The 27,897-nt window shown below is 48.3% G+C and overlaps 3 protein-coding genes across 3 annotated transcripts; all 3 read right to left on the bottom strand.

Moving 5' to 3' along the window:
* Positions 1 to 208: 208 nt before the first annotated feature.
* Positions 209 to 27,897, bottom strand: LOC309368841 (olfactory receptor 52D1-like; the record flags this gene model as incomplete). Its single annotated transcript, XM_081909149.1, has 2 exons — positions 209 to 709; positions 27,406 to 27,897. The coding sequence occupies 2 exons, from the start codon at positions 27,895 to 27,897 to the stop codon at positions 209 to 211; spliced, it is 993 nt and encodes a 330-aa protein (XP_081765275.1).
* LOC309369142 (ubiquilin-1-like) lies at positions 14,425 to 16,655 on the bottom strand. The gene has a single exon (XM_081909860.1). The coding sequence runs from the start codon at positions 16,335 to 16,337 to the stop codon at positions 14,493 to 14,495; it is 1,845 nt and encodes a 614-aa protein (XP_081765986.1). The 5' UTR covers positions 16,338 to 16,655; the 3' UTR covers positions 14,425 to 14,492.
* LOC309369202 (ubiquilin-1-like) lies at positions 22,045 to 23,871 on the bottom strand. Its single transcript, XM_081909970.1, has one exon. The coding sequence runs from the start codon at positions 23,683 to 23,685 to the stop codon at positions 22,315 to 22,317; it is 1,371 nt and encodes a 456-aa protein (XP_081766096.1). The 5' UTR covers positions 23,686 to 23,871; the 3' UTR covers positions 22,045 to 22,314.

Genomic DNA, 27,897 nt, shown 5'->3' with positions numbered 1-27,897 from the left:
CCAGCGGTTTCATGTAGATGTTAAACAACATGGGGGGTAGGATTGAGCCCTATGGAACCCCACGTTGACATGCAGTCATCAGGGCAAGAAACAGTTGTTCCCAGAGCCAGGGAATGTGCAGAGATGCCTCCTCATCAGGCAGTCACAATTCACCACTCAGAGGCAGCAATAAACAGTGACGGCAATACATACAGAGAGCCCCTTCCTGCTATGCCCCATTGGTCAGGGGTGGGGCTCCAGTTTTGGGACTGAGAAACGCCCCCACCCCTTGCAAGAGGAGGCGCCTGGCCGCTTCCCGAATCTGCTTCGTTTTAACCCCGTAGACGATGGGGTTGAGCATGGGGGGCACGATGACGTAGAGGTTGGCCAGCAGGATGTGGACGTGGCGAGGGATGTTGTGCCCAAAGCGGTGAGTGAGGAAGGAGAAGAAGGCCGGCGTGTAGAACATCAGGATGACGCAGAGGTGGGAGCCACAGGTGTCCAGGGCTTTGTGGCGAGCATCCTTGGACGGGAGCCGAAAGACGGTCCTGAGGATCAGCGAGTAAGAGATGGCGATGAGGACGGAGTCGACCCCCAGGGTGGACAGAGCTGCTGTCAAGCCATATACCACATTGGGGGTGATGTTTCCACAGGCCAGGCGAGCCACACCCATGTGTTCACAGTAGGTGTGCGGGATGACGTTGTGGCCACAATAGGGCAGCCGGAGCAGGAGGAACACAAGGATGACCACGGCGAAGAAGCCCCGGAGGACACAGACCACCCCAATCCTCCCGATCACCACGCGGGTCAAAATGGCCGCATGCCTCAAGGGGTTGCAGATGGCCACGTAGCGGTCAAAGGCCATGGTCATCAAGATGGCTGACTCCACGGCAGAGGTGAAGTGGATGAAGAAGACCTGGGTGAGGCAGGCGCCGGAGGAGATGGCCCCAGCACCGAACCAGAAGATGCCCATCGCTCTGGGGATGGTGGTGCTGGAGAGGACCACGTCGGAGGCAGCCAGCAAGGAAAGGAATAAATACATAGGCTGGTGGAGGGCAGGCTCTGAGGCGATGGTGGCCACCAGCATGAGGTTGCCCAGCAAGGCCACCATGTACATCCAGCAGAATGGGATGGAAATCCACACATGGAAGTCCTCCAGTCCTGGGATGCCGGCAAGGAAGAACCAGGGAGGGATGAAGCTACTGCTGTAGTTGGGGGCAGACATGGCCAAGTGAAGCTCCCTGAGCAATTCATTCATTTGTTTGTTGTGGGTTTGAGCCCCATGCTGGGCAAAAGGTTCCTGCATTGCAGGAGCTTGGACCACGTGGCCCACACGGTCCCTTCTAATGCTGCAAGTCAATGGTTCTATGCTTTCAACATTTTTTACTTGCAAACCTCAGAAGGAAGATGGTCCCTGCTGCCTACAATCTAAGAGGCATGGTATGAAAGGCAAGCGGATTGGGAAGGAGGAGGCAGAAAGCAAACTATCCACTGTTTGCTCTGCTGCTTTTTGCAGGCTCAAAAGATGTCCAAGCTGAAAAGATCTGTGTCTGGCTGCTTTTGTTTCTTTGTATTTCGCCCCAAGCTTTCAGGATGAAAACCTGCTCTTTATAGGGCTCAGAGAGAGCAAACATCAATTTGCGGATTGCCATTTGCTCTGACTGAGCTTTAAAGAGCAAGTTTTTATGGGGAAAGCACTGGAGCAAAGGGAAAAAAGGGTGGGTGTGCTCAGATACAGAGTTTTAAAGTGAGGACCGTGCCTGGAAAGAGCGGAGGAAAGGTAATTGTGGACAAACCCTTAGTTTTGTGTCCAGTTGGTTCAACAGGCCTTGAGGCTGGATCCAAGCTCAATGGAAGGACTGTGGCTGCCTCCCCTTCTGCTGGGTGACAGAGGCTGGGAAGAAGGCGGGTTCTCAGCTGGACCTCTATCCAGGTGCAACCTGCTGCTTTCTCTCCCTTGGGTGACATCAGAAACGGCAGCTGGTAGCTGGAGAGATTGGGGGGGCTCTCAGGTGCAGGCGTTGCTGTCGACCCTTTTTAACACCAAAAAGGGACCCTTGTTGCTGCTCCCCTCTTATCAGAACTGGACTTTTCATAGAGTTGGAACGTACCCCAAGGGTCATCTACCTCAACCCACTGCAATGTAGGAATCTCAACTAAAACATCCAGGACAGATGGCCATCCAACCTCTGCTGACTGAGCTGTTCATGACTGAGCTTCTAGAGATGATCCATTCTGGTGATGGTCACTGCCTTGGTGCCCTTGGGGAGGATAAGGAATGTATATGAATGGATGGGTGGAAAAATGAACAAGGTGGGATGATGCAACAACAACAACAACTGGAAGCACAGCAAGATTTTTGAATGCTCCACTTGGCCAGGCCAGAAAATGAATGATATGCCAAGCTGTATGCAGCCAACCTAGTCTGGAAATCAAGCTTTATGGTAATGGTTGGGGGAGTTGGGGGCATTTAGTCAGGAGAAGAGGAGACTGAGACATGAGAACCATCTGAAGGGCTTGTTTTCTTCTGCTCTGGAGGGTAGGACTCAAACCAACTGGCTTCAAGTTACAAGAAAGGAGATCCTGAACTAAATACACGGAAGAACTTTCTGATGCTAAGAGCTGTTTGACAGTGGAATGCTCTCCCTCAGGAGGTTGTGGGCTCTCCTTCCTTGGAGGTTTTTAAGCATGTTGGTCGGTCATGGATGCTGTAGCTGAGATTCCTAAACTGGAAGGGGTTGCGTTGCAGGTACCTGTGGGAACCCCGTAAACAGGATCTGAGCACAAGAGCCCTCTGTCTAATCCTCTTCTAAGGCCAATCAATTGCTGGCCATCACGGTTTCTGTGTGATAGCACATTCCACAGTTTAACTATTCACTGTTTGAAGACATATCCCCTTCTCTTTTTTGGTCAGCCATAAGAACGTGAGAAGAGCTTGCTGCTGGGTCAGGTCAACAGACCATCTCATCCATCACCCTGTTCTCACAGTAGCCAACCAGATGCCTGCAAGCAGGACCCAAGCACAACAGTCGTCTCTTCTCTTGTGGCTTCCAGCTACTGGTAGAATCATAGAATCATAGAGTTGGAAGAGACCACAAGGGCCATCGAGACCAACCCCCTGCCAAGCAGGAAACACCATCAGAGCACTCCTGACATATGGTTGTCAAGCCTCTGCTTAAAGACCTCCAAAGAAGGAGACTCCACCACACTCCTGGGCAGCAAATTCCACTGTCGAACAGCTCTTACTGTCAGGAAGTTCTTCCTAATGTTTAGGTGGAATCTTCTTTCTTGTAGTTTGGATCCATTGCTCTGTGTCCGCTTCTCTGGAGCAGCAGAAAACAACCTTTCTCCCTCCTCTATGTGACATCCTTTTATATATTTGAACATGGCTATCATATCACCCCTTAACCTCCTCTTCTCCAGGCTAAACATGCCCAGCTCCCTTAGCCGTTCCTCATAAGGCATCGTTTCCAGGCCTTTGACCATTTTGGTTGCCCTCCTCTGGACACGTTCCAGTTTGTCAGTGTCCTTCTTGAACTGTGGTGCCCAGAACTGGACACAGTACTCCAGGTGAGGTCTGACCAGAGCAGAATACAGTGGCACTATTACTTCCCTTGATCTAGATGCTATACTCCCATTGATGCAGCCCAGAAGCATCACTGCCTCTGAAAGTGGAGAAAGAGGAGGTGATACAAGCCGTCTGTCCTGCAGGGTTGCCACTGCAATAGCTGGCAAGGTCCCTCTCCTTCTCAGAAAGCCGGTGTGGATTTCTGCTTTGGATGTAACATTTCCCACCGATCTTTCCTTCCCTGAGACCCACACTAGGATCCCTCCCTACGTCGAAAAAAGCATTCCGCTCTTACTCAGAGGGGCACAGCCCGTTTTCTCTCATGTCCTGAAATCCATCTTCATTGCAGGCAACCCCTGATTTTGGGACGGAAAAGTATTTCAGGGAAGGGACAGAACTGCAGCCTGAAGTGGAGTAACATGGGGGAGGGAGCCCAGGCGAAAAGATGCCAAATGAAACTGTAGTCTCCTGGGATGAGGGCTGCATTTCAATATCATTGGGGAGGTGGCTTGGCTCCTTCCTCCAGTGCCCCCTGCCAAAAACCCCAAAGAGGCACTTTTTAGCTTCTTCAGAATTCTCTTTAAAATCATAGAATTAGAGAGTAGGAAGGGACCACCAAGGACCATATAATCCCTGCAGTGCAGGAATCACAGCCCATGAACCCCTGACCATCTAAGGTCACCCAACGTCTGCTTAAAAACCTTGCTCCATCTTCCCTAGGTCAGCCCTTCAGTGATTTGAAGATGGTTATCTCCTCTTTCCCCAGCTAAACATACCCAGCTCCTTCAACCATTCCTCACATGGCTTGGTCTTCAGACTCTTGATCATCTTGGTCACCCTCTTCTGCACATCTTCCAACTTGTCCATGTCCTTCCTAAACTGGGGGTTGCCCAGAAGAACTGGACGCAGGACTCCAGATGGAATCTGACTGGGGATGGGAGATGGTGATATATTTTTTAAAAAGTTCTTCCCAGGGTATAAAAAGACTCACCAAGCTCTTTTCTATATGGAAATACTCACATTTGTTGGTGAATCAGAAGAGGACTCTGCAGTGTCGCCAGCAGTCTGACCATGGCAATTTATGCAGTTTCCTCTGGAATCCCAGGAGGAGGGACAGAGGAGGGTTCAGGTGAGCAGAGATCCCAGGAGGTGCAGGGACTGAATCCCAGGTGTGATGAAGCAGCAGAAGCTGGTGTTGACTCCCCCAACTCTCTCTCTCTCTCTCTCTCTCTCTCTCTCTCTCTCTCTCTCTGTGTGTGTGTGTGTGTGTGTGCTGTACTCTTGAAGATTTGATTCTGTTAACAATCAGCAGCAAACGGGAGCTGTAAAACAACTACTACGGGTGTCATTATGGAACTGAGAGCTGTATAACAGCTGATGCTCTTTATGCTCTGGGGCAGCTAAAGCTTGATTTCCAGACTAGGTTGGTTGCATACAGCTTGGCAGATCATTCATTTGCTGGCCTGGGGCTGGGGTCCTTCAATTTGGCTAACTGGCATGCTGTCTAGGCGGGTGAGAAGCTGTGGTTGTGTTGGGTTGTGGGCAACCTTTAGTCCCTGTCGTCAGGCATGGCTTGCCGGTGTTGGTGTTAGAATTCCTGCTCTATGATTGCAGTCATGGGATTTTTGTCTATCACATGACGATGTATGTTTTGACTCCACAGAGTGGGAAGTGACGGAAACAGAATGTTTGTGTTACTGTGTTCTGTGAAGTGGGACTATTGTCCTTTGTTCTTTTCTCTTTGCTGTATGACGCTAGAGAGAGAAGGAGCCATGGTGCAGTGCTCTGTGTGTGTTTATATGTAAAGAAAGTAGATTAGCCAAAATGCTGAGTTGCTGAGGTCGCTCTGATTGTTTAGAAATACACAATCGCTTTGAGGTCCTCTCCCCTAGCATGGAAGACGAAGAGCAGACTCCATTTGAGGACCTCTCCCTCATTACAGTTGATCAGGTATATGAAGACGAGCAGCAAAGTCAGTCCTCAGGGAATGTGCAGGCGTCCTTGGAACCGACAGCTCACGGAAGAACCCCGACCAAACCTAAGAGGAGGCGTGTAGTGGTGATAGGGGATTCCCTACTGAGGGGAACCGAAGCAGTGATCTGTGGGCCTGACAAGATGTCTCGGGAAGTGTGCTGTCTCCCCGGGGCTAAGATCCAAGATGTAACTGAACGACTGCAAGGAATCATAAAACCCACTGACAAATACCCCTTCCTCTTGGTTCATGTGGGAACCAATGACACTGCAAGCAATAGCCTCCAGAAGATCAAAAGAGACTACGAGGCTCTGGGCAGGAAATTGAAGCAATTAAATGCACAAATTGTCATCTCATCTGTCCTCCCAGTTGAACGACGTGGCCCAGGGAGAGAGGGAAAAATACTGGAAGTGAACAGCTGGCTTCGCAAATGGTGTAAACAGGAACGGTTTGGATTCTTAGATTCTTAGTTTCTTGAAGATGGACTTCTGGCAAGTGATGGGCTGCACCTCACAACGGTCGGGAGGAATGTTTTTGCCAAAAATCTCAGAAACCTCATCAGGAGGGCTTTAAACTGACTAATGTGGGGGAGGAGAAAGTGCTCCTGAAGGTAGGAGTCTATCAATTGATGAAGATGATCATCCAAATGTCATAGACCAAATGGAGCAAACAGCACGCAGACCTAGTGGTGAGAGGAAAAAATCCTTAAATAAGAGACACGGGGGAATGATTAATGGACTTCAATGTCTGTACACTAATGCGCAAAGCATGGGAAATAAACAAGATGAGCTTGAGCTCTTGGTACAGCAAACTAAATATGACATAATAGGCATCACTGAAACCTGGTGGGATAAGTCCCACAATTGGAATGTAATAATGGAGGGATACAATCTATTTCAGAGAAACAGACCAGACAAGAAAGGAGGAGGAGTGCCATTATATGTCAGGGATGTGTATATCTGTGAAGAGATCCAAGATTTAGAACCTCAAAGCCAAAGTGAGAGCATTTGGGTCAAAATTAAGGGAGAGAAGAATAACAGGGACCTCATTGTGGGAGTTTACCATAGATCCCCAAGCCAAATGGAGGACATAGATGATGCCTTCCTGGAACAGATGGCCAAGCAAGATGGAGAACAGGTGAAGTCCTGGCAGACTGGAGGAGGGCAAATGTTGTCCCTATTTTCAAAAAGGGGGAAAGAGAGGACCCAAATAATTACTGCCCAGTCAGTCTGACATCAATACCAGGGAAGATTCTGGAGCAGATCATTAAGCAAACAGTCTGTGAGCACCTAGAAAGGAATGCTGTGATCACCAATAGTCAGCATGGATTTCTGAAAAATAAGTCATGTCAGACTAACCTGATCTCGTTTTTTGACAGAATTACAAGCCTGGTAGATGAAGGGAACGCAGTGGATGTAGCCTACCTTGATTTCAGCAAGGCATTTGACAAGGTGCCCCATGATATTCTTGTAAAGAAGCTGGTAAAATGCGGTCTTGACTATGCTACCACTCAGTGGATTTGTACCGTAACTGGCTGACTGACCGAACCCAAAGGGTGCTCATCAGTGGTTCCTCTTCATCCTGGAGAAGAGTGACTAGTGGGGTGCCACAGGGTTCTGTCTTGGGCCCGGTCTTATTCAACATCTTTATCAACGACTTGGATGATGGACTCAAGGGCATCCTGATCAAATTTGCAGATGACACCAAACTGGGAGGGGTGGCTAACACCCCAGAGGACAGGATCACACTTCAAAACGACCTTGACAGATTAGAGAACTGGGCCCAAACAAACAAGATGAATTTTAACAGGGAGAAATGTAAAGTATTGCACTTGGGCAAAAAAAATGAGAGGCACAAATACAAGATGGGTGACACCTGGCTTGAGAGCAGTACATGTGAAAAGGATCTAGGAGTCTTGGTTGACCACAAACTTGACATGAGCCAACAGTGTGACGTGGCAGCTAAAAAAGCCCATGCAATTCTGGGCTGCATCAATAGGAGTATAGCATCTAGATCAAGGGAAGTAATAGTGCCACTGTATTCTGCTCTGGTCAGACCTCACCTGGAGTACTGTGTCCAGTTCTGGGCACCACAGTACAAGAAGGACACTGACAAACTGGAACGTGTCCAGAGGAGGGCAACCAAAATGGTCAAAGGCCTGGAAACGATGCCTTACGAGGAACGGCTAAGGGAGCTGGGCATGTTTAGCCTGGAGAAGAGGAGGTTAAGGGGTGATATGATAGCCATGTTCAAATATATAAAAGGATGTCACATAGAGGAGGGAGAAAGGTTGTTTTCGGCTGCTCCAGAGAAGCGGACACAGAGCAATGAATCCAAACTACAAGAAAGAAGATTCCACCTAAACATTAGGAAGAGCTTCCTGACAGTAGGAGCTGTTTGACAGTGGAATTTGCTGCCCAGGAGTGTGGTGGAGTCTCCTTCTTTGGAGGTCTTTAAGCAGAGGCTTGACAACCATATGTCAGGAGTGCTCTGATGGTGTTTCCTGCTTGGCAGGGGGTTGGACTCGATGGCCCTTGTGGTCTCTTCCAACTCTATGATTCTATGATTCTAGGTCTGTTACACAAGCTGTGAAGACTCTGGGATCCCTAAGTGTGCCTGTGTCTGTTGGCATCGGTCTCTGTGATGTTCGGGCAGAAGAAAGCTTTTGAAGCTCCTGAACGAATGACCAGGAGGGAGAGAACATGCCAGTCGGGCATGTGTCTCTACCAGGGTCCTACTCGAGTGTAAGATGAGCTGCTGACAGTTGGCGGGTGCCCCTTTGACTTCACGCACTCATCAGGGTGAACATTGGCCAATGGGGTCCACTGGGAAAGGAGTCTTGGGAAACCTTGTTGTGTGAACACAGCGTTCGGCTGTTAACTTGCGCAGGCGATGGAGGTAGAAATTATCCCCATCTGTTAACGAACTCCTGCCCAGACTTGATTTGATTTGGTTACAATGCTTAGCTTTGCAGATCCCAGACCCTCCAAGTGGTCCTATTTTCCAGGGACGTCCCTGATTAACAGAAGCCATCCCAGTTTCTGATTTGATCCCAGAATGTTCTGCTTTTCCTTAGGATGCCCCTATTTTCGTTGGAGAAATGTTGGACGGTATGGAGTTATGCGACCTCCAAGCTGTCTGAAGGCACTCCTGTAATAGGGAAGGGTTTTTTTAATGCTTACTGTTTTATTATGTTTTTTAGATATGTTGGAAGCTGCCCAGAATGCTGGGGCAAACCAGTAAGATCTGTTGGGTATAAATATTAAAATTGTCATTATGGAATGGGCACATGAAGAGTTGTTACAGTTCCACAAAACCCTTTCACAGAGTCTCATATGTAATACTGTATTACAGGATAGTGGAACTTATATCATAGTAATTATAGCATAGTTATAGCATAAGATCCACTATTCTGTGATATTACATATGAGCCTGTTCTACTGATGATGCCTAGGATGGCGAAGCAAGACTAATATTCCGGAAATCCTTGTCTTAGACTCTGTGAAAGGAAATGCAATAAAGAAGAGAAGCCAAAATGAGAAAAAAGATAAAATCTTGGAGAAGATAAAAGAGGGGGGAAAGAAACTAAGAGCAAAACCAAAGTCTCAAGAGATTTTGAGAGAAATCAAGTTATATCAAACACAATATATGGAATTGATGAACCAAGAAATAGAATGGAAAATTAAACAAATGAGACAAAAGACATTTGAATCCGCAGATAAATGTGGTAAACTATTGGCTTGGCAAATGAGGAAAAGACAAAAATTAAATACGGTTACAAATCTAGGTGGAAGGAAAGAACATTTATAACCCAATTGAGATCAGAAATTGCTTCCAGAGGTACTTTAAACAATTATACTCACAAGGGCCACAGAAAGAAATGGACATAGACCGGTTTTTGAGATAAATGGATTACAAAAAATTTCCCATGAAAGTAAAATACTGTTGAGCCATAAAAAAACTGAACAGGAAATAGAAGGTGCCATTCAAAACATGCAACTGGGCAAGTCTCCGGGACCGGATGGGCTGACTTCCAGATATTATAAAGCTTTGAAGGAGTGGCTATTACAACCTTTGAAGGAAGTCTGCAATGAAATTTTGGAGGGGAAAAGGGCACCAGAAACGTGGAAAGAGGCTTATATTACACTTATACCGAAAACAGAGACTGAAAAGACTCAACTTAAGAACTACCGCCCCATTTCGTTATTAAATGTGGATTACAAAATTTTTGCTGACATTTTGGCTAAGAGATTGAAAAAAGTATTGATGGAGGAGATTCATGGAGACCAAGCGGGCTTTCTCCCGGGAAGACACTTGTCAGATAACGTGAGGAATATAATTGACATTTTGGAAAAATTGGAAGTGAACATAAACACTAAAGCAGTTTTGATATTTGTTGATGCGGAGAAAGCCTTTGACAATATTTCTTGGAGCTTTATGAAAAAGAATCTTCAGGGGATGGGGGTAGGCCAAGGGTTTGAAAATGGTATAGGTGCAATATATTCTGAGCAAAAAAGCAAAATTAATTGTAAATAATGTGGTTACCGAAGAATTCAAGATAGAAAAAGGGACACGTCAGGGGTGCCCAATCTCCCCATTGCTTTTTATATCAGTCCTGGAGGTTTTGTTGAACATGATCAGAAGGGACCGGTTGGTTAAAGGTATACAGGTCGGAGCTAAACAGTACAAATTGAGAGTATTCGCAGATGACCTAGTACTAACATTACAAGAGCCAGAATCTAGTACCAAAAGGGTTTTAGAGTTAATCCAAGAGTTTGGTCAAGTAGCAGGATTTAAACTGAATAAGTAAAAAACTAAGGTTTTAGAGAAAAATTTAACAGCAATTGAAAAAGAGAGGTTTCAGAATGAGACAGGTTTAAATGTGGTTAAGAAGGTGAAATATTTGGGGATTAATATGACAGCGAAAAATGTGAATTTATTTAAAGATAATTATGAGAAATGTTGGACAGAAGTGAAAAAAAGATTTAGAAATCTGGTCAAATTTGAAGCTTTCCTTGTTGGGCAGAATTGCAGCTATAAAGATGAATGTATTGCCTAGAATGTTGTTTTTGTTTCAAACATTGCAAATTGTGGACAAGATGGACTGTTTCAAGAAGTGGCAGAAAGATATTTCTAGATTTGTCTGGCAGGGCAAGAAGCCCAGAATAAAATTTAAGATTTTAACTGACGCAAAGGAAAGGGGGGGATTTGCCCTGCCAGACTTTAAACTTTATTATGAATCAGCAGCATTCTGCTGGTTGAAAGACTGGCTGCTTCTTGAGAATACAGACATTTTGGACTTAGAAGGTTTTAACAATATTTTTGGGTGGCACGCATATTTGTGGTATGACAAGGTTAAAGCTCACAAAGCATTTAAAAACCATATTGTCAGGAAAGCATTGTATAATGTCTGGATTAAATATAAAGACTTGCTGGAAAATAAAACCCCAAGGTGGTTGTCGCCAATGGAGGCAAAGGCTGGGAAAAGACTTAATATGGAGTCCAAATGGCCGAAATATTGGGAAATATTGGAACAAGAAGGAGAGAAATTGAAATTGCAGAGTTTTGAGAAATTAAAAGATAAAGTGTGAGACTGGCTTCATTATTATCAAATAATGGAGGCTTATAAGTTGGACAGTAAAATTGGCTTCCAGGTGGAAAAATCAAAATTGGAAACAGAATTGTTAGAACCAAAAACTAAGAATTTGTCAAAGATGTATAACTTGCTGTTGAAATGGAATACACAGGATGAAACGGTTAAATCAGCTATGATTAAATGGGCACAAGATGTTGGTCATAACATTATGTTTGCTGACTGGGAACAGTTGTGGACCACCGGCATGAAATTTACAGCATGTAATGCCCTAAGAGAGAATATTATGAAAATGATTTATAGGTGGTACATGACCCCAGTCAAGCTTGCAAAAATCTATCATTTGCCCGATAATAAATGTTGGAAATGCAAAGAAAATGAAGGTACATTCTTTCACCTTTGGTGGACGTGCCCAAGGATTAAGGCTTTCTGGGAAATGATATATAATGAAATGAAAAAGGTATTTAAATATACCTTCCTGAAGAAACCAGAGGCCTTTCTCCTGGGCATAGTCGGCCAATTGGTGCCATAGAAGGATAGAACATTCTTTATGTATGCAACAACAGCAGCAAGAATACTCATCGCAAAGTACTGGAAGACACAAGATCTACCCACTTTGGAAGAATGGCAGATGAAGGTGATAGACTATATGGGACTGGCAGAAATGACCGGCAGAATCCGAAACCAGGGAAGCTAGACGGCGGAAGAAGATTGGAAGAAACTTAAGGACTATCTTGGGAAATATTGTAAAATCAATGAGTGTTAAAATGATGTTGGATTAGAAATTAAGTGGTTTACAGCTGTAATGATTAAGTAAAAAGAAAAGAAAGGTTGAAAATTAAATGAAAATTAAGGGTGAGGATTTGCTGAGCTTATAATTAGAATTGGAATACACAAAGGGGAGGTATGAGGAGGTCTCATACATCCTCATAAGGGAATGAAATTTTACTTGTTTTTTTAAACTTGTTTTTAATTTTGTATTTTTTCATATTTGATATGTTTTTTTTGTTTGTGTTTTGTTTTTATTGTTGTCTTTTTTGTAAAAAAAAAAATTGAAATGCTAATAAATATCTTTTAAAAAAAAAGACTGTGAAAGGATTCTGCGGAACTGTAACAACTCTTCATGTAGATTATTGGATTCTATGAACAGACAGGTGGAATACATGTATGGACTTTATGCATGAACGGGATATAGAATGAACTGATCCACTGGGTCTTCTGCTTTTTTCGTTGAACTTTATGAAACTTCCATTGAAATCTACAATTTGATACAATGAATAGTATACTTTATTTATTCAAAAGTATAGCCGGTTACATCTTGTGTGTTTATTAAGTGGATTTGGAGACAACGTTGGCACCTGGGCTTGTTGCAGGGTCTGTCCCCCCATGTTTGTATCTTTGTTATGTAGGCTGTTGTTTCTGGGAAGCAGCTGTTTCGGGGTGGAAGGGCTGCCTGCAGGCAAGCAGGGATAGGACCACCGCACAAGGCATGTGTGTGAGACCCACCATTGCCTAGGATGAACTGCAGAGCAATGGTCGTGACGCTGGAGTGGCTGCAACTGGCAGGCATCAGGGACAGCTGCTTAACATAGCAAACATGGGCATCCAATAAAGTGAGATGCTGTGAGATTCAGGACCAAATAAAGGTCTTCTTCATGCTGAACGATGGAACTTGGCTGCCACAGAAGGCAGAGATGGACACCAACCTAGTTGCTTTAAAAGAGGATTAGTCAAATCCATGGAGGAGAGGGCTGTCAATCACTATGAGTTGGAGGCACCAATTCTTCTGAATGCCAGTTGCTGGAAACCCCAGGCAAGGAGAGGGCTCTTGTGGTCGACTCCTGCTTGTGGGTTTCTTGCAGGTATCTGGCTGGCCACTGTGAGAACAGGATGCTGGACTAGATGGGCCGTTGACCTGATCCATAGGGATATAGGAAGTTACTTTATACTGACCCAGACCAGTAGGTCCCTCTAGCTCATTATTGTCTGCACTGACTGGCATATACTCTCTACGATTTCATACAGGAGTCTCTCTCCCAAGCCTAACCTGAAGGTGCCTGGCACTGAACCTGGGACCTTCTGCAGGGGCAGATGTTCTACCACTGAGCTACAGACTTTCCCCATAAGCAGAGTTGTGTTGGATCAGGCCAATAGCTCATCTGGACCAGCATCCTTTTCTCATCCTTTTCTGTGGAAAATAAGCACCATTTTACTGCCTGTGGCACACTCATGTGTGCTCTGACCTGTTGTGCAACTTGAGGATTGACGCCACATGGTTGCCTACAGTCCAAAGCGAAAAAGCAGATTAAGAAGACCAATCTGGTACCCAGGAATTATCTACTTCAAGAGAAAGCAGTGGTGCTCCCAGTAAAGGCCACTCCAGTTTATCAAAAGCCTCCTTCAAGCATAGCTTGGATCTGCTGGTTCTGCCTTTGATGGAGCATCACAGGAGCCCAGATGGGGGCCCAGACACCTTCCTGTGAATTGTTGGGGGCTTTTCTTTCTGTGCAGAGATGCTGACCCGAGAGGGACTTGCCCACAGCATATGCCCACCCCCTTTCATGGGAAGATGTTCAAAGTGCAGACCCTGGTTGGCGCTGAGCTCCCCACCCAGTCCCGAGACCCCGCAGAGTGTCTGCACAAGCGGGAAGTTTTGCAGCATGGAAAAGGCACCAGCAAACTAAGACTTCTGAGGGAGCTAAGCTGCTCACTTCAGCAGCTTTGTGTGCCCAGCCACACGGCCACCCAAAGGGATGTGGGCGAAAGGAACTGAAGCCCATGCCCACTAGGCCCACTGAAACTCTTGGTCCTGGGTATCTTAATGCTCTGTGACAGAAAGATATAAGCCAACTAGAAGGAGAGAGGAAGAGAAGACTAGAAGCAGCTCCAGAGCTTTGGCTGAGACCAGCACAACAGCTTCCCAGTTGGAGTCCTGAAGTGCTGGAGGACATCCTGGGTCAAGGCAGCTCCTCTGCCAAAAATCCCTCCAGCATTGTCAATGAAGTTCCAGGAGGCCAGCAGGAGACCAAGAGGGGCTAAGGGCTTTCTGGACAGCTAGGGCGGACCCAGCTAGGGTGGACCCAGCTAGGGTGGACCCAGCTAGGGTGGACTCCTCTGTTCCCCCTAAGACTGAGGGAGCCAGAAAGGGCCCCAAAGGTGATGACGCAACACACACCTACTTCCTCGGTGGCTTTCAGGCATCTGCTGAGGATGGTTTTTAATGTAAGGTCTTCCTTCCCAGGCTCTTATATGCAGAGCCACCTCACCCCTAAGAAAACCCAGCCTGAGTAAAGGAACACTGAGGCAAGGCCATTGTAATATCCACCATGCTGACTTTAGTGTGTCAGGTGACCCTACAAGAGGCAAAGGTAAATCTGTTGCTAGGATGCACGAGAGTTCGTAAGCTTTTCAACCGCTGCACCAATATCTCCATCTGTGTCAATTAAAGCTTGCAGGTTCAGTTCCTGGTTCTGGAAGCCCATCATCTGGAGCTGCTGCAGCTGCATCTGATAGAGGACCACTGGAGCTTGCTGATCCATTTCTTCGTCTTCCTCCTCCTCCTCCTCCTCTCTTCCTCCTCTTCTTCTTCTTCTTCGTCGTCCCCGTCTTCTTTCTTCTGCTTTGGATTCACTGCTTTCTAACTCCAGGCTTTCGTCAGCCGAGATGAGGCTCCCTGCTTCCGAGGACGGGCTCTCTCCCTCGTCAGAGTCTTCCATGCTCTCGGGCTCAACGTCTGGGTCCGTCAAGGCTTGGAGGAAATCGGGCACTTCTCTTGTCAGGGTCAGCAGGCTCATCTGCAGCTGGAGGAGAGCCTGGACCGCTCTGGGGTTGGTCAGCAGTGCAGCGGCCTCTGACCTCTCCAGTTTTGCAGGGAGCTGCTGCACCCACCCTTGAGGCAGAGAAGCATCGTTACTCTCGGGGGAGTTGCAATGGCTGAGGAATAACTGGGTAGGCCCATCGGGTTTCGAGAGGGCATTGGACATGTTCTGCATGAACTCCAGGTTCTCTGTGAGTTGGTGAACCATGTTTTGGATGCTTTCGGACTTGCTCAGCTCAGGCTGGACTCCTGGGCCTAAAGCAAGCAGGATGTAGCCCTGACCAGCATCATTATTGGTACCATTGAGGTCACTGTTGCAGAAATTGTCGCCACCACTGTTGTTGGACTGAGGAGCCCAGGGATTTGGCAGGGGCTCTCTGTTTTCTGTCCGGGCCAGAGGGCTGATCCCCCCAGAAGGGGGCTTGTTCTCTGATGGGGCAAACGTGTTGCCCTGGAACTGGGCTTGGACTGCGTTCAGCATGGGGGCCTCTATGTCATTGTAGAGCTGCTGCAAGGCACTGTACCCACCTGGGATGCTTTCGAGGTTGCTCAGGGCTCGGTCGTGGTTCCTGATGATCTCGTCCATCACCGCCGGGCTGGTGGCCACGTCGATCATCTCCCGCAGGAACTCGGAGTTGTTGAGGATATGGTTGATCTCAGGGTTCTGCTCAGCCAGCTGCTGCATCTGCGGGACGGACATGATCATCTGCCTGACCTGCTCGGTGTCACCAAAGAGGTTCTGCATGAAAGGATGCTGCATCACCTCGCTGATGAGCTCCTGCCGGGTCATGTCCTGTTCGTGGGCCTCGCCCACAATGTCAGACACGTCCATGGAGCTCAGGCCCAGAACGTTCATGCCAGTGACGCCAACGAGGAAGCCCAAGAGAAGCGGGTTGTTGTTCAAGGTGGAGGCATCCAGGTTCAGAGTGACCATCTGCAGCAAGAGGTTCTCCATGGTCCGTGCAACCAGCTTGTGGCATGAAGCCATCAGCTCTTCCGGCTGGTTGCTCCACTCGGACAGGTCAAGGCTGTGCTCCGAGGAGGCCTCGCTGGAGAGCAACATGCTTGTGGGTGGCACGGGCAGGAAGGCAGCGGGGCCGGTGTTTCCCAGGGAGGGCACAGGGTTCCCCGACAGCCTCCTCTGCGACTTGATGAAGAGGTGTACCTTGGACCCACTGACAATCTTGTGCTGCGCCAGAGTGTCCTGGTCCTTGAGGATCTCGCCGGCAAAGATCAGCGACAGCTGCTCCAGGGGCATCTTGAAGCGCTCAGAGATGAGCTTTTTGAAGTCCTGCACCAGGGTGCTCTCAGCCACCTCAAAGTGCTCCTTGCGCTTGAGGGTCTTGACGGTCACCTTGATGACGCGGGTGCCAGCGGCAGCCCCGTGGGGCTTCTTGCTCTCGGACATGGCTGCTGAGGAGCAGAGGTTCAGGGAGAAGGAGGAAAGCGGGACGTCTTCTTTTCCTTCCGGTGTGGCGGCGATGCTGCTGCTGCTGCTGCCGCCGCCACTTGTTCCCGTAGAGGACGCGAGAGGTGGGAAGGGGCCAGTGGTCTGCTGCTGCCCCCCTTTGTCTCAACACTAGCCAAGGCCAGAGCGCACATAACAGCGAGATGTTGCCTTCCTCTTCCGCTTGCTCACAACCTGGCAGGCACCTTCATTTTCCTCTTCTCCCCTCTGCTGCTGCCAGAAGACATGGCCTCTCTGTGAAGCTGCCTGGACTGTGAGGTCACCGCTGACCTCACAGAGAACCGGGAGGGGAGGCCCTGGTGGGCCAGGCCTCCATGGGTGCCCCCCTCCCCAATAAAGGGGAGTGCAGTGGTGCACTTAACTGGAGTGACGGGGGAGTGTGCTTTTGTTGCTAATTTTTTTCTTTTTAAAAAATTTTATTGGGAATTTTATTTACAACATAACATAGACCCCCCCACCCCCCAACAGAGAAATCCACCTTCATTAAACGTGAACAATACATACAATAAGCATAACATAAAGGTAAAGGTAAAGGGACCCCTGATTGTTAAGTCCAGTCACAGATGACTCTGGGGTTTCGGCACTCATCTTGCTTTACTGGCCGAGGGAGCCGGTGTTTGTCCGCGGACAGTTTCCGGGTCATGTGGCCAGCATAACTAAGCCACTTCTGCCGAATCAGAGCAGCACACAGAAACGCCGTTTACCTTCCCGCCGGAGCGGTACCTTTTTATCTACTTGCACTTTGATGTGCTTTCGAATTGCTAGGTGGGCAGGAGCAGGGACCGGACAACAGGAGCTCACCCCGTTGCGGGGATTCGAACCACCGACCTTCTGATCAGTAAGCCCAAGAGGCTCAGTGGTTTAGACCACAGCGCCACCCGTGTCCCTAAGCATAACATACAACAATACAAACAACCAAACAAAAGACTTCCTTTATCCTGTATCTGGCTTCTTTATTTACTTCTTATAAGCTGTTTCCTTTATGAATAATTATTAAGATTTTTCTAATTATAACTTAAATATCCACAAAGTCTCCTGCAGACATTAATGGAAACAAGTCCAGGTATGTATTTTAGGGCACTGCTTTGTGAAGTATTCTCTGCATGCACCCCATGCTTTTTGAAACTCTTGTCTAGTGTGATCTCTCATTGCTCTGTTAATCTAGCCAGTTCAATATACCCTAGCAGTTTGTCTTGCCATTCCTTTCATTGCTAAATTCAATGACATCTAATGACCTGGATGTTGGAAGATTCAGGACAGATAAAAGCAGCACAGATTTAAACTGTGGAACTCATTGCCACAGGAGGCAGTGATGGCAATCAACCTAGATGGCTTTAAAAGAGGATTAGATGAATTCGTGGAGGAGTGGAGGGCTATCAGTGGCGACCATCCAAGATGGCTGTGCTTTGTCCTCCACATTTGAAGGCAGCAATCTTTCTGGATCCCAGTTGCTGGAAGCCACAGAAGGGGAGAGTGTTGCTTTTCTTGTGCTGGAGTTTTGCTTGCAGGTTTTCCATGGGGCTCTGAGTGGTCACTGTTGAGGACACTGTGAAAAGAGCAGCACTCCTCTTCTGTTCTTAGGAATTTGCCTACTAGGCCAAGCAACCTCTGCTAGTCTTGTTGGATTGCTTGCTTTTACTTACATTCCGCTTGGCCTTTGGCTTGGAATCAATTTGATTCCGTCCCCCTCTTTCTTTTTTCCCTTCTCCTCTGTGATGGAACTCCTATTTGGGGACTTCCCTGGCTTTTTTCTGGCCCATGTAGGACCAGTCTGGATAGTTAGCCTTGGTGAAGACTTGACGTTTTTATCCCCCCCAAACGTTTTTGAGTGAGTTTCCACTGAAATGAGGCTGCATTTTAATGTTTTAATGTATTTTAACCTTGTTTTTCAAGCTGTATTTCAATCAATTGTTTTTATATTTGGTGTTAGGCACCCTGAGCCTATTATTATTATTATTATTATTATTATTATTATTATTATTATTATTACATGCCGTTTTCCCACAATGTGTTGTGCCCAAAGGGGCTGACAGAAAGCATCCCTAACATCAAAATAGAGAACACTGGGAATACAACCAGAACACGCCAGTAAGTTCAAAATAACAAAAGTCAACTATTTAGCAAACACAGAATAAATTCAATTAAAACAAAACAAAACCCCAACCCATTAGGCTTAAGAACACAAATACAAAGCGAAAATGTATATTAACCAACAATAAAGTTTCTGGTCCTGGCTTTGCTGCTCTGCAAGGAGCCTGGCTTAAATGCAGTTCAGAGGGGAGAGCATGCAGCTGGCTCCCATGTCTTTACTCCAGAGGAGGCTGGCGGCAGCAAAAGGTCAATCTCGGGGAGGACAACGATGGTCCGTGTCTGCCTCAGCCTCCTCAAAGTACCAGCTGCTGGTGCAGGTCTAATTGCACTTCCCTCCTCCTCATTCTGTTGAAGGGGGCACTGGATATCTGCCCCCAAAGTCTCACCCTATTGGCACCAAGTGGCTGAGGATTTAATACATTTACACACAAGTTTTCAATAACAACCCTTCCCAAAGAGGTTTCAGAGATACCACAATGTCACGTTCAGGGATCCCCTTCTTTCTTTGAATTCTAGGAAGAAGAGCCAGTGTGGTGTAGTGGTTAAGAGTGGTGGACTCGTAATCTGGTGAACCGGGTTTGCTTCCCCGCTCCTCCACATGCAGCTGCTGGGTGACCTTGGGCCAGTCACACTTCTTGGGCTTCCCGTCGGAGGCATTGGGTTGGCCAGTGTGAAAACAGGACACCAAGCTAGATGAACCCTCTTTGGCCTGATCCAGCAAGCCTTGGCCTCTTGCATGATCAACAGCAGTGGGATTTACACCTAGGAAAGGTCAAGACTCCCAATAGTTTGGAAGTCAGTTCTAATGGAAGTGTCAGAGTTGGGTAGCACCAGGAGCCAACTGTCCGCAAGAAGTCCTGGAGAAGATAGGCATTTATTTATTTATTTATTTATTTATTTATTTATACATACATACATACATACATACATACATACATACATGTTGTTGTTGTTTAGTCGTTTAGTCGTGTCCAACTAAACAACAACATGTATGTATGTATGTGTGTATGTATAAATACATACATACATACATACATACATACATACATACATACATACCCCGCCCATCTGGCTGGGTTTCCCCAGCCACTCTGGGCAGCTTTCAACAGTGCAGTACCCACTGCACCTCACAAACAGCCACCTCTCCAACCATTTTCCAACGCCAGGGTCTCTTTGGCAGTGTGACTGAGCAAATGATGGACACTTTTAGACATCATTCTTCTCCACAGCAGGGACGTGGGTGGCGCTGTGGTCTAAACCACAGAGCCTAGGGCTTGCGGATCAGAAGGTCGGTGGTTCGAATCCCTGTGACGAGGTGAGCTCCCGTTGTTCAGTCCCTGCTCCTACCAACCTAGCAGTTCGAAAGCACGTCAAGTACAAGTAGATAAATAGGTACCGCTCTGGTGGGAAGGTAATCGGTGTTTACATGCGCTGCTCTGGTTCACCAGAAGCGGCTTAGTCATGCTGGCCACATGACCTGGAAGCTGTACGCCGGCTCCCTCGGCCAATAAAGCGAGATGAGCACCGCAACCCCAGAGTCGGCCATGACCTTTACCTTCTCCACAGCAGCCTTGCAGAGCAGGCCTGGAACACAGGGAAACCCACAAGTGATGGTGTGAGGCTGAGTGGGTGGTTTGGCTCCAATGTGGACCTGGTTCTAGCATAAGGTTGTCTAGGCAGCAGCCAACTTCATCTGAAGCACAGAACAGCTGGTTCTTGCTAGATGCCCAGAAGGAAGATGGGAACCACGTTGAAATAAACCAGCCAGGCTCCTTCCACAGACAGCACATTTATTGTAGCATAGCCACCCCTCTGCTTGTTTGCTTTTTCTGTGGCATCTGCACAGCATCAGGAACAAAACATCCTCCTCTTAGGTTTTCCCTTTTTGGCTCCCATCCCCTCTAGAGCTCAGAAGACCCACCTTTTAAAGGTGCAATGTCCAAAAGAGTGGATGGCCCACGGCATTGCTTGTTAGCCTGTTGAAACCTATACAGTCACTTCCCAAATTGGTCTCTGTGTTCCCCTCTTCGTGGCCTGCCTCTCCTCTGTAGGAATTGGCTCTGTCACCCCAACTCTTCCCTTTCCAAATATCATTGTGACCATATCACTCCCTCCTCCTTTGCTCCCTCACTCCTAAATTGTCGGCAAGTGGGGGCACAGCCATGACCGAGAGTGCAATGGCGAGGGAGGGTGTGCTTAACCTTTTCTCCTCTCAGGAGAACCAGGGTCGTGCAGTGGTTAGAGTGCTGGTCTAGGACCTGGGAGAGCAGGGTTCAAATCCCCCCACTCTGCCATGAACCTCACTGGGAGACCCTGGGGCCAGCCACTGCCTCTCAGCCTAACCTACCTCATAGGGTTGTTGTGGGGGTTAAAAGAAGAAGAAGAGGAGGAGGAGGAGGAGTTTGGATTTGATATCCCGCTTTATCACTACCCTAAGGCATTTCCGTGCGCTGCTCTGGTTCGCCACATGACCCAGAAGCTGTCTGTAGACAAATGCTGGCCTATAGAGTGAGATGAGCATGCAACCTGAGTCATCTGCGACTGGACCTAATGGTCAGGGGTACCTTTACCTTTAAGGAGTCTCAAAGCGGCTCATAATCTCCTTTCCCTTCCTCCCCACCACAAACACTCTGTGAGGTGAGTGAGGCTGAGAGACTTCAGAGAAGTGTGACTGGCCCAAGGTCACCCAGCAGCTGCATGTGGAGGAGCGGAGACATGAACCCAGTTCACCAGATTACGAGTCTACTGCTCAGTCCAGTATACCTGAAGGAGCATCTCCACCCCCATCGTTCTACCTGGACACTGAGGTCCAGCGCCGAGGGCCTTCTGGCGGTTCCCTCATTGTGAGAAGCCAAGTTACAGGGAACCAGGCAGAGGGCCTTCTCGGTAGTGGCGCCCGCCCTGTGGAACGCCCTCCCACCAGATGTCAAAGAGAACAACCACCACCAGACTTTTAGAAGACATCTGAAGGCAGCCCTGTTTAGGGAAGCTTTTAATGTTTGATATATTACTCTATTTTAATATTGTGTTGGAAGCCGCCCAGAGTGGCTGGGGAGGCCCAGCAGATGGGTGGGGTATAAATAAATAAATTATTATTATTATTATTATTATTATTATTATTATTATTATTATTATGTTTAGGTGTACTCTCTGACAAGAAAATTACAATTTTATAGTTCAAAATGGGGAAAATACCGGTAAATACAGTAATTGGACAAAAGTTACAAAGATTCACAAAATGTTGAGGGGTAAGTGTACCCCTGCATCCCCCCAGAAAAAAAACACTGATTATTATACCGGAGAGACATGATTTGTTGCAACTTGGGCAGATGAAGGTGTCCAGTTGCTGTGTTGCAGAAGCGCCATGCAGATGCTTCCAACTCTACTTTTCTTTGATTATGACTCAGGGCCCCACCCTCCCCCACCAACCCATCTCCTGGTCCCACCAGAGGTTTTGGGGGCCCCCAGTGACTTTGCCCCAAAGCCCAGACCTGTAGCAACCAAGAGTGGAGATGGCCACCACTATTGTTGAGAAAGAGAAGCAGGAGAGCAGTGAGACTGTTGGCTTTTGTTTATAACATTGCGTGGACATTAAAGTCAACCCATTTCAGAAGCCCCAGCCTACCAGAGGAGACCCTTTCACCGCCCTCACAGTCAGAACAGCCTCCGGTGGCCCCCCAACTGTTCAGCAAGAAGGGGACCCCTTCCCTCCAAGCTTCCTGCTCTTGTCCGTGGGCAAAGGGTGCTGTCGGGGCTTTGTGGTGGCGCAGCAAGTTTATTCTTGGGAGATCTGAAGCTTGCCCAGGAGTTGGGTGGTCTTGGTGCCTTATTCAGAAGCTGCCGACCCCGGGCAGGGGTAGCCATTGACCCAGGGGCTCACCCCCGTGGAGTAGCCTTTCAAGCGCAGCATGAACCATGGAACCAGCACGGGCGCCTCGGCCATCAGCGCCTGGAGCCCTTGTTCCATCTGCACCCAGGCCTGGATGGCTTTGGGGTTGGACATGGCGGCCACCATCTCTGGGCTCTGCATCTGCTGGGAGAAGTGGAGGACCTGCTCCTGTTGGGCCACCGGAGGACCTTCTGCGGCCCACAGGGCGCTCTGCATGAGGGAGAAGATCATGCGCTTGGTGTAAGCGTTGCAGAGGTTGACAATCAGCTTCGGGATCTCACTGGCGTCCGGTGGTGGGAGGCTGCCCAGGCCAAACGCCCCAGCCCCGGACGTGGGCGGCAGGTTGGGCATGGAGGAGCTTTGCCCTGGAGGGGGAGCCAGGCTACTGAAGGCAGTGCTCTCCTCGCTGCAGGTGCTGTGGGTGCTGTGGGAGCTGTGGCAAGGGGGCAGAGAGCCCACACGCTCCAGGCTCTCCAGCTGGGACCCATGGCTCCTCCCCAGGGTGGAGGCGAAGAGCTCCTGGATGGCGTTCAGCCCTGGTTCTGGTAGCTCACTGTTCAGCTGCCTCAGAGGGTTGTCCCCTCCAGGGATGCTGCCGTGGAGGCTGATCAAGGCTTGGTCTGGAGCCTTCAGGTCCTGGAACATCTCTGGGTTCTTTGCCAGGTCCACAATCTCCCTCATCTTGTCCAGGATCACCCTCATGATGTCCATATTGTTGAGTATGTGTCTGATGGCCGGGACTTGCTGGGCCAGCTGCTGGATCTCTGGGTTGGCCAGGATCACCTGCCGGACCTTCTCGACAATCATCTCTGAGGTGGGCACCAGCTGCCACTCGGAGCTGGAGGGGGCTGCTTCAAGGGACCCCCAGGAGCCCCGCAAGCTCGAGCCGAAAGCCGGGGAGGGAAGGCTGCCCCCAGATGGTGTCAGGGCAGGTGGCATAGTCCCAGGAACATAGGGAGACTGAGGAGGGTCTTCCAGGTCCCTTTTGAGAGTCCTGATCACCAGGTGTACAGTCATCCCATCTGTGATCCCGCAGTGGCGGAGCGTGTCCTTGTCCTTCAGGATCCTCCCAAAGTAGACCAGCACCAGCTGGCTGGTGTCGCAGGAGAAGTGCTTGGCAAGCTCCTCCTTGAACTGCTGGATGGTGCTGAGCTCTGGGAGCAGGAACTGGGCGCTGCTCTTGGGGGACTTTGCCGTGATGCAGATGAAGTTGGGGTTGGAGGCGAGGATGGGGCAGGCCGCTGGGGGCCCTTCCGGGTCTTTGTCCATGGTTTCCATGATGCACGGAGGAGGAAGAGGGGCTTGCATGGGAGAAGCGGGGCAGAGGCGTCTCGCTAGGTAGAGAAGGTGCCTGGGGAAGGACGGCACTGCTTAAGTCACCTGGAGGACTGAGCTAAGACAGCCACTGCGGTTGTGGTCCTTTAGGAAAGCAGCTGGCTGCCCCATACACTGGCGGTGGGGCAAGCCTGATGGCGTGCGTGACAGCCCCCTCCCTGGACCTTCTTCTCTCCCCTCCCTCCCTCCCTCCCTCCTCCTGAGCGAAGGAGCTGCTCTCCACACCGCAGGTACATCAAGGAGTGGGGGGGGTCACTGTGACATCGCCAGTGATGCCAGCAATGATGTCGCCGCCACCCGCAAAGCTCTTGGTAGCTGGCAGAAGGAGCCTCCAGGAGGGATCGCAGCCCTCAGGTCCCCTCTGGAAGGGACAGGGCTGCTGCTCTGAGGCAAGGCCACCCGAGGCCAGGACCTAGAGTTACCACTTCATAGAATTGAAGAGTTGGAAGGGATCCCCGAAGGTCCTCTATTATGATCCCCTGCAATGCAGGAATCACAGCTAAGGAATCTCTGACAGATGGCCATCCCAACCTCTGCTTACAGACCTCTAAGGAAGGAGAGTCTGCCGCCTTCTGGATGAGTCTCTTCCATAGCTGTCAACTTTTTCCTTTTTTTAAGGGAAATTCCCTTATTCCGAATAGGATTCCTTCCAAGAAAAGGGAAAAGTTGACAGCTATGGTCTGTTCCACCGTCCAGCGGTTCAGGTCACAAAATACTTAATTAGGCTCTCCTGGTGTATGTGCTGGAATCTTTTTGGGGGCTGGTGGGGAGCTTTTATCCTCCGAGGCTTTTCAGAAACTCATTTTTTTCATGCATTTCAGCTTAAAAAACAGCAGCCCTCTTTTACTCTCCCCTTTGGATTTTAAAGCTTTTTATACTGATTTCTTTTTTTAAAAAAAAGAAGAATACTTTATTTAGAATTCAACAATAACAAAGGGGGAAAAACCACAGTAATTGTTACACCAATTCATTACAAATAACCTGATTTTAACAATATACAAATAGTAATAGAAAAATTACACAACATCACTTTTAACTTACTGAAGTTTTCATATTACACTTTTTTATCTTTATCTCTTTCTTAACAAATCAAAAAGAGAAAAGCTAAAAAAAGGAGGCACAAAAAAAGAAAAGAGAAAAGGAAGAAGAAAAGGGGGAGGGGAAAAAAGAAGGAAACAAAACAAAACAAAATAAATATATTTGACTTCCGAGTAGACTCATTGTATTACTATTTCTACTATTTTTTCACACACAGTTCCAATATGATAGAATACTTTATAGTGATTTTATGCTGCTCTATGATAGCATTATATCGGCCACGCTTGGTGTGGATTGTTTTAGGGTTAGAATTTGAATATTGCATTTCTATTGATTCCCCCCCCCCCCCGACAATGGGTGGTGATAACATTCCAAAGGCGGAGGGATAGTGAGCAGAATACACCTCTCTCCTTTTCCAAACCGTTTCCTGTGCCTGACGAGCCGCAGAAAAGATTCCTGCATTGCAGGGGGTTGGAATAGACAACGTTTGTGGTCCCTTCCAACTCTACAATTCTATGGTTCCATGAGTTCCCTCATCCTAAACAACCCTTACCTTTCCATCCTCTGGACAAGACCTTCCTCACTGCACTGCACCAAATATCATATTACTGGCACAAAATAAATGTTACATCTTTCTCTCTCTCTCTCTCTCTCTCTCTCTCTCTCTCAAACACACACACACACACACACACACACACCATTTCTTCTTCATCTTCTTCCTCATCCTCTTCTTTCTTCTTTGGCGGCCCCTCGTAGCCAAGTTAAAACATGGTTTTAACAATGAGTCTGTAAGTGTCTGTGGAGGCCAATTCTGGATCCACAAGTCCTTCCACAGGGGGGACATTGGTTTCTGGGTGGGAGTTGATCCCAGTGAGGGTTTGGCAAGCGTGCCTTCCTCTTAGCACATTTTTCCCTTGCGTCCTGAGTTCTAGCATCTTCAAAGTCCATGGCACCTTTGGTCAAGGCTGTTCTCCAACTGGAACGCTCACAGGCCCGTGTTTCCCAGTTGTCAGTGTTTATATTACATTTTTTTTAGATTTGCCTTGAGGCAGTCTTTAAACCTCTTTTGTTGACCACCAGCATTACGCTTTCTGCTTTTAAGTTTGGAATAGAGTAGCTGCTTTGGAAGACGATCATCAGGCATCTGCACTCGCTGGATCATCACCTTGTCGTGGTGAGTGGGCTTGCATGTTCCTATGACTCTTGTGAGCGAAGCCATCGGGAATCTCGTACTCCTAGCAGGGTCACCCAAGGTGGTACGGTCAAAGAGAAGGAGCTAGACAAAGAATGATCCAAGAAGTCCTCAACGGCTTTGAAGGCGGATGAAGGCTGCAGCAGATAGGAATCTACTGGTTTGTCGTGACTACTTCATACCATCGGAAAAGAGCCCTACTGTGAAGACTGTGCATTGGTCAGCGTGCACTGATCTACACACATAAAACAAATTCACGCACAGGTGTCTTCCAAAACACACACACCTAGCAGCTCATCTGTACAATTCTTGATGCATTCTGCAGAAGGCACATGCAGAAGACGATGGTAGGGGCAATCTTTTCTGGAAGATATTTGTATTTCAAGGAGTTTAGTGATCTGACATGGTCGTCTCTTCCTGCCTCTCTTTACCTCCCCTCTCTGTCTCTTGTTCTGCTCTTTGATGGCTGAGAATAGCCTTTTAATGCCCTGGTTTGTGGAAGGAAGTAATAGTGTTGGGCACTGTCCTTCTTTGAAGTGAGACATTGGAGAGGTGGGTAGCTAAGGAATCATCTGCGCTAGCTAGTCGGGCGAGGCACGTAGGCTAACAAGTTAGCTATCTATAAATCAAATGGTTTGGGGGCATAGCTCTCAGAAGCTCATGCTACCTGAGTCCACCTGGGGTCCCTTCACCACTTCTTGATGGCTTCCCAGTGGCAGATCAAAGTGCTTCCTTGGTAATGTATATAATGCTTGTTGTTTAGAATAAAATCTTTAATCTCGCTTGTGTTTGTATTGCTTCTGAATCTCATCAAAAGAACCATCTGCATTTGGCAAAACAACAGCCTAGCTCAGGGTGCTGAGCACAGCACTGCTATGGTTACTCTTGGTATATTAAAAAATGTAGATGAATACATCAGATGGAAACCTCTCTCCCTTCATTCTAGGGATCGCCCTCCATCCCTTCAACTTTCCTTGTCAGTGAATGGGGAGCTGCTTTTAGGTAACTGGTCTGTTGAAACATTGGTGGAACAAGCTGGTGACTCTCCGCAGGATCTCCTTGGTCTTCACCCCATAAACAATGGGGTTCAGCATGGGAGGGATGAGGACATACAAGTTGGCCAGTAGGATGTGAACATAGCCTGGGATGTGGTGGCCAAAGCGATGGGCAAAGAAGGAGAAGAATGCAGGTGTGTAGAACATGAGGATGACGCAGAGGTGGGAGCCACAGGTGCTGAGTGCCTTCAGGCGAGCGTCTTTGGAGGAGAGCCGAAACACAGCCCTCAAGATCAGACCGTACGATGCTGCTATCAGCAAGGTGTCCACACCGATGGCCAAGATGGCCACCATGAAGCCATACCAGATGTTGACCGTGATGTCGGAGCAAGCCAGCCGGGCAATGCCCATGTGCTCGCAGTACGTGTGGGGAAGGATGTTGCGTTGGCAGAACGTCAAGCGCTTAACGAGGAAGATGACCGGGAAAATCACGCAGAAGCTTCGGACCATGGCAGCCAGCCCAATTCTCCGGATGACTGAATTGGTCAGCAAGGTGGTGTAGCGCAGCGGGTCGCAGATGGCGATGTAGCGGTCGAAGGCCATGGCCATGAGGATGGCCGACTCGGCGATGAAGATGCTGTGGATGAAGAACATTTGGGCTAGGCAACCTTCGAAGGAGATCTCCCCGGCCTTGAACCAGAAGATGGCCAGCATTTTGGGAGCGGTGGAGGTGGACAGAAGCAAGTCAGTGACAGCCAGCATGGAGAGGAAGAAGTACATGGGCTGGTGGAGGCTGCGCTCTGTGAAGATGGTGAACAACAGAGTGCTATTCCCCACCAGAGCCACAATGTACATCAGGCAGAAGGGGATAGAGATCCAGATGTGAAAGGCCTCCATCCCTGGGATGCCAGTCAAGATGTAGGTGGTGGGGGGCAAGGAGCTGTGGTTGGCTGGCAGCAT

Source organism: Podarcis melisellensis, assembly GCF_964234715.1.
Source record: "Podarcis melisellensis genome assembly, chromosome: 4".
NCBI classification, from domain to species: domain Eukaryota; kingdom Metazoa; phylum Chordata; class Lepidosauria; order Squamata; family Lacertidae; genus Podarcis; species Podarcis melisellensis.
Note: the sequence above shows the minus strand (reverse complement) of the source record. Positions and strands in the feature narration are given on the sequence as shown.

Coding starts and splice junctions, on each gene's coding strand:
- LOC309369142 (XM_081909860.1), bottom strand. CDS start 16,337: ATGTCCGAGAGCAAGAAGCCCCACGGGGCTGCCGCTGGCACCCGCGTC.
- LOC309369202 (XM_081909970.1), bottom strand. CDS start 23,685: ATGCAAGCCCCTCTTCCTCCTCCGTGCATCATGGAAACCATGGACAAA.